Source organism: Anolis carolinensis, chromosome 1, assembly GCF_035594765.1.
Source record: "Anolis carolinensis isolate JA03-04 chromosome 1, rAnoCar3.1.pri, whole genome shotgun sequence".
Taxonomy (NCBI): domain Eukaryota; kingdom Metazoa; phylum Chordata; class Lepidosauria; order Squamata; family Dactyloidae; genus Anolis; species Anolis carolinensis.
In genome coordinates, this window is record NC_085841.1 from 52,075,897 (window position 1) to 52,092,084 (window position 16,188).

Below are 16,188 nucleotides of genomic sequence, written 5' to 3' on the forward strand. Positions count from 1 at the left end.
AGGATTTACAGTTACTGATCTGTGCATGTTCTTTTGAATTATTTATCGGGGGGTTTTAAAATTAATGAATAGCCAATGGAAGTGGAAGTCCATACCCTTATGACTGCTAAAACCTGGTACTTGGTTATTGGAAAATTATTTTTCTTCGCTTGTGATCCAATGGATAGAAGATCTAACAATGCATGCAACAATATGAACATTTGATCAACTTTTATAGACTCTTGTGCTTAATCCAGTTATTTTATACTTTTATTTGCCTGCTTTTGTTGCAGTGGAACATTATTATGTGTACCTGAAATCCTTTTTGAATGTAAATAAAAATATTTTTAAAAGTAAATAATACAGCAATTGTTGTAAAAAAGAAAAAAAGGATTATTGATATTGCTTTAGTGGAGAGAAAGTTATCATGTAGATTTAAAATTGTAAAAGCAATTATATATAGATGAACACAAAGGCGGGGTTCTTACTGTTCCAGGCATATGACTTTTTTCCTGCTTGCCATTTTGAGGACTGCCATTTTTCAACTTCTTTTTCTTCTTGGCTATTTCCTTTTGTTCTCTTTGTTTGTTTTGCACTTCAATAAGAACAGATATGAAGCTGTTCTTCACTTCCTTCTCAAATTCCAGCTCATCTCGTAGTGCCAACTGCTGTACAAGCTCCTCTGAGTAGTGTTTTATGGCTGTCTCAATCTCTTCTAGAAGATCATTTAATTCATTCACAGATAATTTTTTCACCCCTGTTTGAAAAAAGGGGAAACTTGCATTAAGTAAAAAGGATATTTAACAACAACAATTTAATTCATCATTTGTACATTCCACAGAACAAATGTAGCAATCCATGCAATTACCATGAAAAACGCTCCTCTTACAGACTTAAGTAATGGTGGTACTGTATATAAATAGGGGTTCAACAATGGCATTTACCTGATGCATTACACTTTGCAGTCTCCTGAAGTACATATTCTCTCACGCAGACATCCCACACAATTTAGTAGTTCAATCCCACAAAATTTCCTCATAAACATGTCTACAGTTTTTTTTTTTACTAAACTTTCTCCCAGATAAGTGTGTACATGATTGCAGTTCAAACAACTTCAACAATAACAAAAGGTTAAGGTAATTAATGATCTATCTAATGATCTCCACTTGTTCAAACTATTGCTATATACACTGCCAACTTGTGTCATTATTTGCATATGGTATTTAAACTTAATTTTATAGCCCATGTACTGCAAGAAATGTAAGCTAAAACCGTACATAATAATTACAGTTTGTTTCCAAAAAGTGTCAGCAATTTTATGGACCACATAACCAAAAGACCCATCACAGTGCATGGACTGGGCTGGATTAAGACAATTTATTTCAAGTTTTAAAAATCCCATGCTATTATGTTTTATCTGAATAGGTATATTTTAAAACTGTTAAGAGAATTAACAGTTAAACTCAATTTTATAAAATTGAGTTTAAACTATAGTTTACTTAGGAAGCACATAAATTTGGCACTACAGAAGATGGATCTACAACATTTTCAATTCACTAAGGTGACTAAAATGTCTTAGGATGTTGTGCTGTCTACTTCTTCTGAGCTGTCTACTTCTTCTCAGTATGGTGTTTGATCTACCATATTTTCCCCAAAACAGGACAGGGTCTTATGTTAATTTGTGCTCCGAAAGATGTGTTGGGCTAATTTTCATGAGATATCTTATTTTTTCAAATTGACTTTTTATGAACTGAAATTAGTGTTTATTTTTGAAGTAGGGGTTATATTTCAAGCATCCTAAAAATCATGCTAGATCTTATTTTCGGGGAAACAGAGTAAAATAGTCTGCATCCCCTACTCTCTTTTGTACAATAAAGAGAATAGTAGCCTTTCATTTTGCTAAACAAGAAAATGGAAACCCTGTTGAGAGAAAGATAACAAGCTCTGGAATGTAAAGTACCCTTCTTGTAGTATGAGGCAGATAAGTTACCACAACAAAAACATTCTTCATATTTTGCCAAAAAAACCAATCACAATATATTAAGTTTGTTTAAACAGAGCCATAAGAATTCTGGCCATAGGAACACTTTTTTCATTCATTTTAGCGGAAGTAGTTGCTAAAGAGTCTCCAGTCTTTCACCTACAACATAATCATCAGCATCAGATACTGGCTGAAGAACAGCTAGCTAATGTTCCCGTTTGATAAGATTCCTTTCCTTTGTAAAGCAAACATTACATATTAACATGGTAGTACAGTAGAGCCTCACTTATCCAACATTCTGGATTATCCAACGCATTTTTGTAGTCAATGTTTTCAGTACGTCGTGATATTTTGGTGCTAAATTCATAAATACAGTAATTACTATATAGCATTACTATGTATTGAACTACTTTTTCTGTCAAATTTGTTGTATAACATGATGTTTTGGTGCTTAATTTGTAAAATCATAACCTAATTTGATGTTTAATAGGCTTTTCTTTAATCCCTCCTTATTATCCAACATATTTGCTTATCCAACATTCTGCCGGCCCGTTTATGTTGGATAAGTGAGACTACTGTATTTGCTTTATAGACTTTTTACTAACATTTGTTATATGTGAAAATAAAAGGCAGTTACATTACATGCCTTTCTTTATGCCTTTCATTAATTGTAGCACATCAGAGTCTAATAGTCTTTTCTTAAAGTCTGGCAAGACTCCCTGGTAGTCACTGCAAAAATTTCTAGAATTGGATAAATGCCAAAAAGTTAAGAAAAATCCTGTCATATTTTAGGAGAAAAAATCTGTTCTGAAGATCAGAAAGAACTATTTAATATATAATGCAGCTTTTAAGGTCCTACCTTCTACAGAGAAATCACATGAGCTTCAACTAGCAGGAAACAAAGAATATGTTTGTAAAACAGTGTATGGTTATAAAGGATGGGGTTTCCTTTGTAAGAAATTCATGGAAGAAAATAAAAGGCAAATCATAAAACAAGATTATCTTACTTTCTTCATAATTGTGATTTGTACTGGATTTCTTGAGTGTTTGAATTTCCTGGGACAATAAGGAGAGACAGTCTGACTGAGTTGGTGTTTCATCATCATCTGGATCTGGAGATTCCTGCATCATTTCCTCTATTTCTTCAATCACCTTTGAAAACATACACAAAGTTATGGAATATGACCCAAGGCTTTTGATTAAAATTTAATCAAATGAAACTACATTGTGATAGCAAAGGCTTGAGTTAATTCTTGGGAATTATGCAGTTTGCTGAAATCAGTTCAACACTTGGGTCATTGCAGTAGCTTGCCTCTTATCTGTTTTGGAATAGTTGCATATACATAATGCAGAGGTGTCAAACTTGTGACCAGCTGTTTTGGCTTCCAGCTCCCAAAATCCCTAGACAGCTTGTGCAATGGCCAGGATTTCTAGGAGCTGAAGTCCAAAACACCTGGAAAACGCCAAGTTTGACACCACTGACATAATAAGGTATCTTGGAAATGGGAACCATGTCTAAACACGAAATTCATTTATGTTTCATATGTACCTTATAGACCTAGCTGGAAGGGAATTTTATAGACAATTCTTAAAATAATTTTGTGTATGAGACAGTTTGTGTATACTGAATCATCATAAAGCAATGGTGCCACTATCTAAGCCATTCAGGTGAACAGTTTTGGAGCTACTCAAGGGATACTCAACCTGTATTAGGAATGCAAAAATATATCTCCATACATCTATATATATAAAAGGATAAAGTTGTGGGGGCAGTGACTATAACAACACAACTAAACATCCCAGAAATACAAAACTTGGCAATACAATGCAAAAGCCTTGCCTCCCGGTTACAACAACACAACCACACCACAAAACCACAATCCGGACCCACAAAACTCACAACAACACATCATGACTATAACAACACAACTAAACGCCCTAGAAATACAAAACTTGGCAACACAACGCAAAAGCCTTGCCTCCCAGTTGTAATAACACAACCACACCCCAAAACCACAATCCGGACCCATAAAACTCACAACAATGCATCGTGACTATAACAACACAACTAAACGCCCCAGAAATACGAAACCTGGCACACAACTAAATGCCCCGGAAATACAAAACTTGACAACACAACGCAAAACCCTTTCCTCCCGGTTGTAACAACACAACCACACCCCAAAACCACAATCCGGACACACAAAACTCACAACAAAGCATCGTGACTATAACAACACAACTAAACGCCCCAGAAATACAAAACTTGACACACAACTAAATGCCCCAGAAATACAAAACTTGACAACACAACACAAAACCCTTTCCTCCCGGTTGTAACAACACAACCACACCACAAAACCACAATCCGGACACACAAAACTCACAACAACGCATCGTGACTATAACAACACAACTAAACGCCCCAGAAATACAAAATTTGACAAAACAACGCAAAACCCTTGCCTCCCGGTTGTAACAACACAATCACACCACAAAACCACAATCCAGACCCACAAAATTCGCAACAACGCATCATGACTATAACAACACAACTAAACGCCCCTGAAATACAAAACTTCGCAAAACAACGCAAAAGCCTTGCCTCCCGGTTGTAACAACACAGTCACACCACAAAATACAATCCGGACCCACAAAACTCACAACAATGCATCGTGACTATAACACCACAACTAAATGCCCCAGAAATACGACACTTGGCACACAACTAAATGCCCCAGAAATACAAAACCTGACAACACAATGCAAAAGCCTTGCCTCCTGGTTGTAACAACACAACCACACCACAAAACCACAATCCGGACCCATAAAACTCACAACAATGCATCGTGACTATAACAACTCAACTCAATAGTAATAATAATAATAAAACTTTATTTATACCCCGCCACTATCTCCCTGGCGGGGACTTGGGGCGGCTTACATGGGGCCATGCCCAGAGCAAGACAATATAACAAGTATAAATACAACATAATATAGAGCAATAAACGATACAGTAAATAATAATATACAATATACACTACAACGCAAATCACAAAAACAGTAAAAACAGGGGCGGCCGCATGAATACAAAAATTAAAACTCGGGTGAGAAAGATAAAGGGAATGGAGACCAAGGGGAGCAGGGATATACGAAAGTGGAACCAACTAGAGGAAAGATGTTGGAGAGGCGCAAAAGAAGAATAAAAACAGTTACTCTCCAAAAGCACAGCGGAAGAGCCATGTTTTTAAATCTTTTTAAAAAGCTAACAGAGTGGGAGCTTGCCTAATCTCAATGGGCAGTGAGTTCCATAGTCGAGGGGCCACAGCAGAAAAGGCCCTCTCCCTAGTACCCACAAGGCGGGACTGGGATACAGGAAGTGGCGTTAGGAGGGCCTCCCCAGATGATCGGAGAGATCGAGCAGGTTTATAGTGGGAGATACGGTCACGAACTCAACCGGATGGCCATGACAAAAAGAAAGAAAGGGGTTGGACTGGATGCAAACTACAAATTCCAGCACCCCATGGCATGGAGTCCACGCATTTCAATTAGAGACCTCTTCCTTCTCCCTTTCCCCGTCATCCAACCCATTGACCCAGTTCCATGGCTCCGCAGGCAGGAAAGGCTGGGACAGATAGAACGAAGGAAGGAGGGAAGGGAAGGAACGCCAAGAACAAGAGCCCTCCCTCTCTGCCCGGAAGGCCAAGAGCAAAAGGGAGAGAAAGACCATTGATCCGGTTATATTTACCCTCCTTTCTGATCAGTGTGTTCTTATCAGCGAGCTCAGGATCAGAGCAGAGAAAGGGAACAGCATAGGAATAAAGGAAACAAGAAGAGCACCCACTCTATCTATCCATCCACTCATCTATCTATCCACTCACCCACTAATAATAAACACCTACACAGGCAAGAATCAGCCATGCACTAAGTCTACAAGGCCATTCAGTGCTCATCCACCTCCCCAATCCCTACATTCACACTTGCCCTCCAAAAGAACGATTACAATAATAACAATGACAACAATAACAATAAGAATCAATACCATCACAGGCAAGAAGCAGCCAGGCACTGAGGCTGAGAGGCCTCCAAAAAACAATACAGTAGCATCTAACTTATCCAGCCTTCATGACCACTACAACAACAATAATAACAAACACGTACACAGGCAAAACAAAAAAAGACTATTGTACCACAATAAGATATAAACCGCACTCAGCAGAATCAGACATCACGATTAGCAACAAACCAAAGACAACAGGGATCTCAAGCAATTATCAATCAACACAAAAATTGAAGAAGGTAACAGACTTCAAATACTACTACTAATGTGAGTATAAAGAAGGGTGGAGGTCACAGCATAAATACAACCTAATGTAGACTGACCAACACCACCAGACTAAGCCACAGCAACGCGTGGCTGGGCACAGCTAGTATTTAGCATTTCTTAAAGAGATATAAAGACTTGATGCTAAAATGATGCACCAAAGCTGTACAAATGCTTCACCTGTTCAGCTGTGAAAAGTGGTTCTTCATTAATACAAGAAACTATGATAGAATGCATATCTAGCTGTTCTCTTAGCTCTTCATCATCTGATAAATCAAGGTTCAGATTTTCATTAACCTGCACAACAAAAGGAATGAGAAAAATGATAGTAAAAACAAATAATTGTTAAAACAGTCAAATAAATTTAAAAACATATTCATCTCCTTATCCTAGGAATATATTTAAGTATAACTGATCTATTGGGAACACAGAGGTGGATAAAATATTTGTTTAAATAAATAATTTTTTAAAAAATGAATATACCTTAGGATTTAAGGTCTACAAAGTCAAAGAATAAATACATTGTATTGTATTAGGCCTACCCATCAAATAAAGAAATATAGTATTATTTATATAACATTTATTAAACAAGTTCTCTGAACATTAAAAAATGCCTATCCTTGAAATAGTTTTTTAAAAGCATGATAAAAATAGTATTAAGTATAAACACAAAACATGCTAAAGTAGACTAAAAGTAAAACTAGAATTAAAGTACCACTGTGTAAAGTGGATTAAAGGATTTTAATCTCTTTTACACTGGTTTTTAAAATCAATCAAAAAATTTTTAAGTCTTTGCCTGGTAACCGAAAGAAAATAATAGTGTTGGACAGTCTTATTTCCTGAGCTTTCTCTATGACACCATTCATTCACGTACATTTTTTTCTACATCTGATAAATCTGCTTGTGTGGATTTTAGACAGCCACGGAAGACACACACAAGTGAACAACAGGAATTAGTCATTAGTTCACATATAACACAAACCCAAGTATCTTAAGATTTGTTAGGATTCCTCAGACTAAGGCTCCTTCCATACAGCTGTACAAAATCCACACTGAACAGAATTATATGGCAGTGTGGACTCAGTTAAACCAATTCAAAGCAGATATTGTAGATTAACTGCCTTGATATACTGAGTTATATAGATGTGGAAGGGCCCTAAAATGCCTAAAAGGCCTTGCACCCAAGCTCTGCTATGCATTCACAGAATGGAAATTCTTTATGGAGCTAATCCCCAAGAACTTACTAACAACAGCCATAAAACATAGGCAGCTATGTTGATTTGTTAAGAGATAAAAAATAATCAGAAACAGCAGCATAACACCCACTTTGCACCTAACAATAACTGTAAAAGAACAGCAAGCTTTATGTTTTAAATGATGTTTGCAGACAGAGCATGATTTTTTTTCTGACATTCCTGAATGATTACCATCAAGCCAAATGCTATATAGTTTGATGTTCTGTTCACACAATGGCCAACCAACACGTTTAAGCTACCCAGAGAGCACCCTTATCTTCCCAGAAATGAAAATGCATAAGCAGGCTGCCTCTGACACTGGAAGGGGTATATTATCCATCATGGCCAACAGCCATAGATAGATCTATTCTCCACAAATTTGTTAAGCCATCAAAATTGGCAGTTGTCACTACCTCACACGGTAGCAAATTCCACAGCTTAACTACAGGTTCCATGAACAAAGTCCTTCTTTGATCTCTTCTGAATCTTTCATTGTTTAAGTTCAGAAAACATGTTCTTCCTATTCACATTCCCCATACACTTCCTAATTTTATACACCTCTATCACAGCTTCCCTTACTTGACATTTCCCCTCCTAAGCTAAATAAGCCTAGTCTGCAAGAAGCCTGGCCTGTAGTCTTAATATAGTTGTACTGGATGTTCTCTGCAGATCAATTTAGTTTGTTGAAAAGAAATGTAGTTTACAATCTAAGACTTTTTAAAAAAAATACTCGCTTAGACAATGTAAAAGCCAGCAGTCTTTTTAATGTTTTTTTCTTCAGTTATTTTTCTGCTTAAAATTAGGCTGTTGGATGAATATCATGAACTTTGAAAACTAGCTTATTATTCTTCAAATTTTAACCAGGAAGGTTTTGATTAACAATTGTTAAGTCCTAATAAGAGTTGGCCCACTGAATCAATGAAATGTATATAACTATGGATTTATCAAGTTCCTACAACATTAATGGTTGCTCAGCTATTTAGCAGGTATTAAATGGTTAATGAATAGTTGCTCCATGAATAACTCTCAGAATCATAGAGGTACAAAAATAAGAAACAGTTGTACTGCTGGAGGGGGAAGTTCACACAATTTAAAGCTTGGTAGACCCCAAATTGTTCCCTGGTTCCAACAGCTTGGATCTAGTGATAGTTCCACTCAGCTGAAAATGCTATTGCTTAGTGCCAGGTCACCTCTAACATGTTCAAGTTTAGAGAAAGTGTAGTTTAAGTTTAATTAAGGTTTAGATAATCAAAACCATAGTTTGAAGCTGACTTGTTTTCATAAAGTAATCTCTGTTTGTTGAGGTTCAGGCATAACAATAAATTATTGTCTGATAAACACTAAAGTAAAATATTTTGATTTTTTTTCTACACAGACATTGTGGAGGAGTAGGTGCTTTCTAAACATTCTAAAGGAAGTCTTTAACTTTTAAGAATTGGTGCTCTTACCCCCAACTAAACTGAATGTGCACATCTGACACACAGTGGATGTATTAAGGTGGAAGATGCAGTTGGACAATTCCAAATAAACAAACATTTGTCAGAAATAAAATCAGAAACCATAAGGTCTACCACTAGTTTTCAGGGATTACTAGATATACTTTTAGCTAAGTATGTTTTAGCAAATTAGGGGTGAATCCACACAGTAGAATAAATATAGTTTGGCATTCCTCTAGCTGCCATTGTTCAATGTTATCACATCATGGGAGTTGTAGTTTAGCCTTCTCTGTCAAGTAGTGCTAGTGCCTCACCAACGACCTCAGCTTTTATAGAATAATGAGATGTTCTGCTTCACATGTCAGAGACAGTACAGGTAAAATGAGCATATAGACAACAGTATACAGAACAGCAACTGTAAGAAAGCAGTGAAGCAAAAAAGGCACATATACTTTTAACACATTAGTATTTCTCTACCTGGGTACTGGGGTATGTATCACATATATTTTAAAGAGGAAATATATGGTGGACTCAGGGCACCAAGAAATTTATGGGAACAGACCTCATTGGAAGATGCGGCAATCTCCTTTCCCTAAACCACAATTTCAAGCAGAAAAGATAATATTTACCCCTTTTTCAGAAAGATTCAGTGTTGGCAAATGGAGTGTTCTGGTATGGGAAGATTTCCAGTCAACTGGCAAGACATTGCCATAATTGTCAGTCAGAGCATTCCAAATCCTGAAGACAAAATTGAAGTAATAAATATCCAGCTTTCAAAGTATACAGCAATTACTATTCTAAATCTAATAAAAATACTATCAACAGTATGAATTTAAAAATACTTTGCCTAGAGGCACCCTAATCTGTTCCAACACTACATATTGTGGGTCTATATATACCAATTATGCCCAACCAAATTAGGTGCAATGCACTACTAAACAAACTCCAAAGAATAATTGTCTGAGATACATGAGCATCTGTATTAGCTGCATATCCATAAATAGTTGCTATTTCATGTGCACTATATTCCTGTACTTTCCAGAAACAATTGATCGTGCATCTATAGTTAGCCAAAGAAAATAATGTGTGGAATTGAGGAATTAGTCAAAATTCACTTCTAATTTTCTTTCATCAACTAGAATGTTAAGAATTGTTTTGCTGGATTACATCGTGAATGTGTCTAGTTCAGAACTCTGCCTAGAAGGGGATATTTCATTTATTTATTTTTTATCAGGGATTCATTTGTAATCTATTTAATAAAACAGGAAATAAGTTGTATATTAGAGCACAACTCATAGAGCTTACAACATTCCAATGCTTGTGAAGAAATGAACAGCATAAAATAACTGAATTACAGAGATGCCTAGTAATCAAGACAGTTTAAAATATTGTGAGAAATGTGCATATTCAATTGTTGCAACTTAAAGGTCCTAGTCCATGTTTCTATAGAAACTTCACATCATTAGCTTGCAGTCTCCTACACACTTTACTTGGAAGCCAAATACACAGAAATTTGTTTGAGTGAAGATGTCCATAAATCCACAGGAGAATAAATTCCAACACAGTCCTGTGGAGAGTTATCATGAATTGCTCTGCCATCAAAAGTTTAAGGTTCTGGAGATGATAATGTGGAAATGATGAAAGGCTACCAAGTTTTCTTTCTCATAATGAGACTTTAGCTGAAGTCCAGGAAAGTAGAGCAGTACCCCATTCCCAATGGGTTGATTTGGTTTTTGGTGTTTTCAATTACTCAATTGTGAACTGCAGTCCAAAAATATTCTGTAGTCCTCCCCCTTATCTACATGTTTGTTTTATGTGGTTTTAGTAACCAGTTCTCAACTATAGCCTGAAAATATCAGTGGGCACTTGGTATTAGCTGGGGTCAGGTTCCAGGACTCCTTGTAGGTACCAAAATCCATGGATGCTCAAGCCCCATTATATACAATGGCATGGTAATTGTGCCCTCGAAATAAAATGGCAAAATCTAAGTTTGCCTTTTGATATTTTTAAATTCAAGAAATTGATGGTTGAACTGGTGGGCATATTGTACTAGTATAGCATTTGGTATCATCCATGGTTTCAGACATCCACAGGGAGTTGGGTGGGGCCCTGGAAAATATTTTTATAGATAAGAGAAGCTATTGTAATACTTTCACACTTATGAGATGGGATGTTTCCTTCTGTAACCTTGAAGTTGCAACCTGTCATTCCTTCATTCCTATAAAAAGGTGATAACTGACGGGCTTCTTTGGGTGCATCTATATTCAGCCTTCTCTGCCCAATTCCAAAACACTGAACAGTGGCAGTTCAAATGGGGCCAAACTGCATTAATTCTACAGTTTAGATGCACCAATAAAGAGAACTTCTAAGTACACATCATATTTAGGAGTATTCACAACTAATTGAGATTGAGTCATAATAGATAGGATAAATAATTCATGTGTATGGTCCCCACAAACCGGAATTGCCCCAACAGGATCCACCTCTGGATGCAATTCAAAGTGTTAGATTTAACCAAAACATCCTCATACGGCTCAGATCCAGACTGCCTGAAGCAGAATATCTTCATGTATGAACATGCCTGGGCTGTAAGATCTTTTACACTTTAACTTTATATCCACGCACGAATATTTAACTGTTTTTTATTGTTGTATTTGTTTTATTTTCAATTTTATTAGGTTGTGTGGTGAACAGCCACCTTGAGTTCCTATGTGGAGAAGGGTGAAATAGAAATAATAATAAACTTTATTTATACCCTGCCACCATCTCTCTGAAAGGACTTGGGGTGGGTCACAAAAGCACTCCAGAGTACAGCATATAAAATAAACAGTACATAAGTATAAAACAATAACACATAAAATTATAGTAACAACCACAACAGAAATAAAGATAATAAATAGTGATACTAATAATAATCCAAGTGTCTGGGGTTCGTCTCTGAATATAGGGTTCTTCCCAAGGGCCTAGGATTTTAAAGGTATTTTCGTTGAATGTGCACAATTCCGAGAAGTGCTGCCTTGTACAGCATGTGGATTGATGTTCTATCCAAATTAAGGCTTTTCAAGTGCTTGGACCTAATGTGCATGTATGCTGTGTTGTTATGTACATGCGATTAATAACAACAACAACAACAACAACAACAACGGATGCCTTTCTTTCAGGGTGTTGCTACACTGTCAAATTAACACAGTTGGGTATCACCAGAACTGCTATGGAATCCTGGGAGTTATACTTTGTCCAGGCATCAGAACTCTGGCAAAGGCGGCTAAGAGCTTTGTAAAGTGACTCCTCCTACCTCGGATTCCATAGCCTTGAGTAGTGAAAGTGGCGTCAAACTGCATTAGTTTCTGGGCAAAGTACAAGGTGATGGTCTTGACCTTTATAGCCCTGCATAGTATTGGTCCAGGTTACCTAAAGGATCGCCTTCTCCCATACAATCCGCCCCACACACTTCAGTCTTCCGCGGGGCATCTGCTCCAACCAGCCAGAATCCGACTGGCAACCACCACCCAGAGGACCTTTTCATCTGCTGCCCCAAGGCTGTGGAACAATGACCTGTCTCTTCCAGCAAGCCAGTCTTTAAACATAAACATGAATTTTAATGCATGGGTCACTCTCTGTCAAGTGGTCTAAAATTTAAAAAGTTCCCACTATCATGTTCTCCAATTTTGTTCAAATTTTAGCCGTAGCACCAGTCACGTGTTAAACTACATTTCCCAAAATTTGTGATCTCTAATTGCAATAGTTGCTGATCTAGGCCCCCGTATCTGAAGAGTAGACAGTTAGTGCACACATGACATTTAATAAAATGCCACTTTTGAGGACTAATACAATTGAAACTAAATGTATAAGAATGGCTAGTAAATTGAAATCCTGTACAGTTTTTTCTGCTGAATCCGATGAAATTAATTTTAACATTATGGATACAAAATCTAGTCAAGTAAGTTGACTCAAAGTGTGCATCAAAAGGTGTCGTGACAAATTTCGACCAATATTCAGACTGCAACAATTTCCATGCAAACCATGATACAGACTTGAAATTTTACCAAGTATTATGCTTGTGCTGGACAGATTTGCAACTACTCAGCATCTATAACCGCCCTGCAGGATCTCTTCAAATTTGGCACTGTTCAGCACAAATGGTAAAATCTACCAAAGCCAATTATTAAGTGTCTACCTGGATAATGCTTGTGAATAGTATTATCCGAAAGAGAATGTTTTGCTTTACAAGACCGATATGTTTTTGTTTTGCAATGCGACCATTGGTAGGCTGTTAGGAATTGTGGGAGTTGAAGGCCAAAACACCCAGAGGGCCAAAGTCTGCCAATGCCTGTTTTAGAGTGTGTATTTGTAGTGCTTTTGCTGTGTTTACGTATTTTAATTTCTTTGTAACCAGGCTCAAGCTATGAGGAGAGGCGGGTAAGAAATAATTATTATTGGGTTGCTGTGAGTCTTTCGGGCTGTATGACCATGTTCCAGAAGTTTTCTCTCCTGATGTTTCGCCCACATCTGTGGCAGGCATTCTCAGAGGTTGTGAGGTATCGCCTGGCATAGATGTGGGTGAAACGTCAGGAGAGAAAACTTCTGGAACATGGCCATACAGCTCAAAAGGCTCACAGCAACCCAGTGATTCCGGCCATGAAAGCTTTCGACAATACAAAATAATAATTATTACAGTAAAGTCTCATTTATCCAACATAAACGGGCCAGCAGAATGTTGGATAAGTGAATATGTTGGATAATAAGGAGGGATTAAGGAAAAGCCTATTAAACATCAAATTAGGTTATGATTTTACAAATTAAGTACCAAAACATCATGTTTAACAACAAATTTGACAGAAAAGGTAGTTCAATACGCAGTAATGCTATGTAGTAATTACTGTATTTACGAATTTAGCACCAAAATATCACGATGTATTGAAAACATTGACTACAAAAATGCGTTGGATAATCCAGAATGTTGGATAAGTGAGACTCTACTGTATATTCATTCTACTGTGAAGAGCAGGCCTGTGGCCCTCCAGCTATTTGGGGCTCCAGCTCCCAGAAGCGGTAGCCAGTTTGTCGGATGGACAGGAATCCCGGGAGCTGAAGTCCAAAACACCTGGAGGGCCACAGGTTGTGCGGGCCTGATGGAGAGGTGATGAGACTTCAACTCCCAGAAGCCCCAGCCAGCTTGGCCGACGAGCAGGACTTCTGGGAGCTGAAGTCCACAACGCCTGGAGAACAGGAAAGGACGGCAACTGCTCTTTTTGCCAGAAGGGATGGCAGGGAGGAATGGTAGAAGCAACCACGAAACCCTTCAGGGAAAGAGCTCGGGGAACCGTCCACTCACTCGTCTTCCTGCAGGGCGCTCTGCTCGCTGAGGGGCGGCGGCGGGAGGCGGGCTTCTCCTCCTCCGTTTCCTGGGGGCGTCGGCGCTATCGGCTGAGGGGGCTGGAAGCACAGCGGCAGCTTAGCCGCCAAGCCCTTGCCTCCGTCGTCCCAGGAGCCACCTTCCCGAAGCGCTGTCGTTGTTGTCGTCAGGGCCGGGGAGGGCTCCGGGGCCCCGCTTCCCTCCCCGGCGGGCTGGAAGCCCGAGAAGTCCTGCCAGTCGCACGCAGGATCCCGTTGCGAGGCCGCCATTGCGGCCGCCATCGCCGAGCAGGAGAGTGTGGCGGCCTGGCTACGGGCTTACGTACATGTGTGCGTCCGTGCGAACGTATAGGCCCCGCCCCTTTTCCGCCTCAGCCGTCGGGAGCGCGCACTCCTCGCTGTCACTGTCAGAGAACATAGGCCACGCCCCCTTTTCCAATTGCTGAGACGGGCAAGAGGCGGGGCCTAAGCCGTTCCCGGACTGTGACAGGCTGTCTTCCTTCCTTCTGATGCATCTACACAAGGCATGGGCAAACTTCGGCCCCTCCGTCCAGGTGTTTTGGACTTCAACTCCCACCATTCTTAACAGAGGCTGTCAGGAATTGTGTTGTCGAAGGTTTTCATAGCCGAAATCACTGGGTTGCTGTGAGTTTTCCGGGCTGTATGTCCATATTCCAGAAGCATTTTCTCCTGACGTTTCACCCACATTTATGGCAGGCATCCTCAGAGGTTGGGAGGTGTGTTGGAAACTAGGCAAGTGGGATTTATATATCTGTGGAATGCCCAGCGTGGGAGAAAGAATTCTTCTCTGTTTGAGGCAAGTGTGAATGTTGCAATTGACCATCTTGATTTGCATTTCAGCTTCAAAACCTGGCTGCTTCCTGCCTGGGGGAATCCTTTGTTGCAAAGTTCCTGGTCCTGATGGGTTTTTTTTGTCTGGAATTCCTTTTTTCTGAGTGTTTTTTGTTTACTGTCATGATTTTAGAGTTTTTAAAAAATACAGTAGAGTCTCACTTATCCAACATTCACTTAGCCAAAGTTCTGAATTATCCAATGCAGCCTGCCTCCCGCCTGGATCCACAGCTGCTTCTCAAGGCAGCAAGGACTGAACTTTTTACATATTTAATTTCCGACAAAGTTGTTACTATACGTTCATTTTATGCAATTCTATCTTTATTTGTAGTCAGTTTGTTAGTAGCCCAAGTTTTTGTAGTCAATGTTTTCAATACATTGTGATGTTTTGGTGCTAAATTCGTAAATACAGTAATTACTACATAAAGTTACAGTGTATTGAACTTTCTCTGTTGATTTATTGTAAAACATAATGTTTTGGTGCTTAATTTGTAAAATCATAACATAATTTGATGTTTAATAGGCTTTTCCTTAATCCCTCCTTATTATCCAACATATTCGCTTATCCAACATTCTGCCGGCCTGTTTATGTTGGATAAGTGAGACTCTACTGTACTAGTAGCCAGATTTTGTTCATTTTCATGGTTTCCTCTTTTCTGTTGAAGTTGTCCACATGCTTGTGGATTTCAATGGCTTCTTTATGTAGTCTTGACATGGGCCAGCTAATCACCTGCCAAAAAAGGATTCCCCCAGGTAGGAAGCAGCCAAGCTTTGAAGCTGCAAATATTCCCATTCCTGGTCTATATAAAGACTTAGACAGAACAAGAAGACACAAGGCATAGATGATATGCTATATTAATGAAGTGCAGAATTGTCATGATTAAGCAGTCATCTATGTATAGAATGATACAGGTATCATTCAGCCACAAGTATACAAGACAGCTGTCATCACTTTAGTAGAAAAAAAAAACACCTTGCACTGTAGTTAGTTTCTACGATGAACAACCAATGGTTCTCAAAATGAAT

The 16,188-nt window shown here is 38.5% G+C and overlaps 1 protein-coding gene across 3 annotated transcripts in view; it reads right to left on the minus strand.

The window, feature by feature from the left end:
- Nucleotides 1-14,677, minus strand: part of fez2 (fasciculation and elongation protein zeta 2) — a 36,927-nt gene extending 22,250 nt beyond the window's left edge. For 2 of the 3 annotated variants that reach the window (XM_062974494.1, XM_062974486.1), the window contains exons 1-5: nt 14,291-14,677; nt 9,585-9,693; nt 6,465-6,581; nt 2,968-3,112; nt 468-736 (exon numbers count right to left, since the gene is read on the minus strand). In XM_062974494.1, coding sequence (XP_062830564.1) covers nt 468-736; nt 2,968-3,112; nt 6,465-6,581; nt 9,585-9,693; nt 14,291-14,592 — 942 coding nt within the window. In that variant the 5' untranslated portion in view covers nt 14,593-14,677. The remainder of the gene's footprint in view (nt 1-467; nt 737-2,967; nt 3,113-6,464; nt 6,582-9,584; nt 9,694-14,290) is intronic. The other variant, XM_062974481.1, reaches the window with a different exon arrangement.
- Between the last annotated feature and the right edge of the window lie 1,511 nt (nt 14,678-16,188).